General features: G+C 63.4%; 1 protein-coding gene across 1 annotated transcript; it reads right to left on the bottom strand.

Moving 5' to 3' along the window:
- Nucleotides 1-6: 6 nt before the first annotated feature.
- On the bottom strand, nucleotides 7-1,398 carry LOC102261702 (kaptin-like; the record flags this gene model as incomplete). The annotated part of the gene is made up of 3 exons (XM_005853090.2): nucleotides 7-236; nucleotides 321-456; nucleotides 1,232-1,398. Coding segments are annotated over 3 exons (528 nt in total), but the record flags the coding sequence as incomplete, so codon positions are not given.
- Between the last annotated feature and the right edge of the window lie 151 nt (nucleotides 1,399-1,549).

The following is a 1,549-nucleotide window of genomic DNA, read 5'->3' as shown; positions in this document are numbered from 1 at the left end:
AAAACCCCATCTCAGGCTCCGCTTCCAGGGACCCAACCCGCGGAGCCCGCTACCTGCAGGATGTGCACGCCCTTCAGGGAGACCACGGCGAGCTCCCGCAGCCCGTCCCCGGTCAGGTCCACGTGGGCCATGGCCAGCAGCGGGCTGGGGAAGCTCCTCTGCCACAGCAGGCGGAATCCGCGTTCGGCCTCGGGGAGCCCCGACTCGGGGCCGCAGTACTTGTAACAGAGCAGCTCCTGCAGGGGCGAGGGGCTGGGTTACCCAGGGCGGCGGGGACCGTGGCGGGGAGGGCGGGTGTCAGCCCTTCCCTCAGGTCCTACCTGCCCATAGGTGGCCACCAGGACTTCCGGCTGCCCGTCCAAATCCACATCGGTGACCAGACCACAGAGGACGCTGTCAAACTGGTCACTGCCAGGCAAGAGAAGCTGGTCCTCCAGCCCCCGGCTCAGCAGGTCCCTGAGGGTCCCCAGGGCAGGGGCAGGCTGAGGTCAGATCGCAGCGCCCACCGCCCTTAGTGCCAGGCCCTGGGCCAGGGCCCACACAGCTCCACGTCGAAGGTCTGCACACCCTCCTGAAGCCTGGACACCCCCCTGATCTCCCTCATCTCCAACCTGATCATCTTCCTCTCCACCAAGGGGAGCTCAAATCCCTTACTCCGACTGCCCACCGGCTACTCCCCCATCTGGAGCCCCACACCTCCCCCGGAGGTGGGACCATCTGACTCCCAAATGGAAACCGACATGGGCCCCTGGGGGATCTAGACACCCACACGGTCCCCATGGAGCCTGGAGAGCTTGGTCCCCATTGGGGCCTCCTCACTGCCCACCAGGTGTGCCACAGCTGCCTCGTGCTGGTTCACCAGAGGTAATGCTCACAAGCTTGGCAAGCCTGCTGGCATCACGTCAGTGGCCTGAACTCCCCCATGGCGGGAGTATTTACACCATGGGAATCGGCAAATGCTACAAATCAAGCTTTTCTCACACACGAAGGCGGTCGTTACACACCTGCCAGCAGGCTTTCTCCCCTCCTCTAGGGAGAGCGGACAGCTCGTGCCCGTTCCAAGGCCTCCAGGTACCCCTACAAGTTCTAGACTTAAACACTTGCACCCACTCCCTGGGACATGAACACCTTCACCTGCCCAGCCCTGAACCACCTCACCCAGAGGGACAAGGTTAGACCACAGAGCAAAGGTCTGAGGTGAGACGGCACCCACGCGCCCCGGGCCCCTCACCGATACACCACTGCCGGCTCCAGCATGCTGGCCACGAGCACGCTGTACTCTTCCCGCTGCGGCCCGTCCTTGGTCTCTGGAGAAAGAACGTGAATGGGGGGTAGGTCTGAGGGGACGGGCCCAGGGTCCTCCTTGGACCTCCCTCCCCTCGGTGAGAGGAGCAGAGGTTAGACCTCAGGAGAAAGACCCGAGGGTGTGCTAGAGGGAGGGGCAGAGCTTAGAGGAGGAGAGAGTGACCGACGTCAGAGACCAGGAGGACAGAAGGTCTGGGGTTAGACCATGATAGCAGAAGAGGCAAAAGCTGGTGACAGCAGGGAG

This window comes from Myotis brandtii, unplaced genomic scaffold, assembly GCF_000412655.1.
Source record: "Myotis brandtii unplaced genomic scaffold, ASM41265v1 Scaffold42396, whole genome shotgun sequence".
NCBI classification, from domain to species: Eukaryota; Metazoa; Chordata; class Mammalia; order Chiroptera; family Vespertilionidae; genus Myotis; species Myotis brandtii.
The sequence above is the reverse complement of the archived record's forward strand: the minus strand, read 5'-3'. Positions and strand labels throughout refer to the sequence as shown.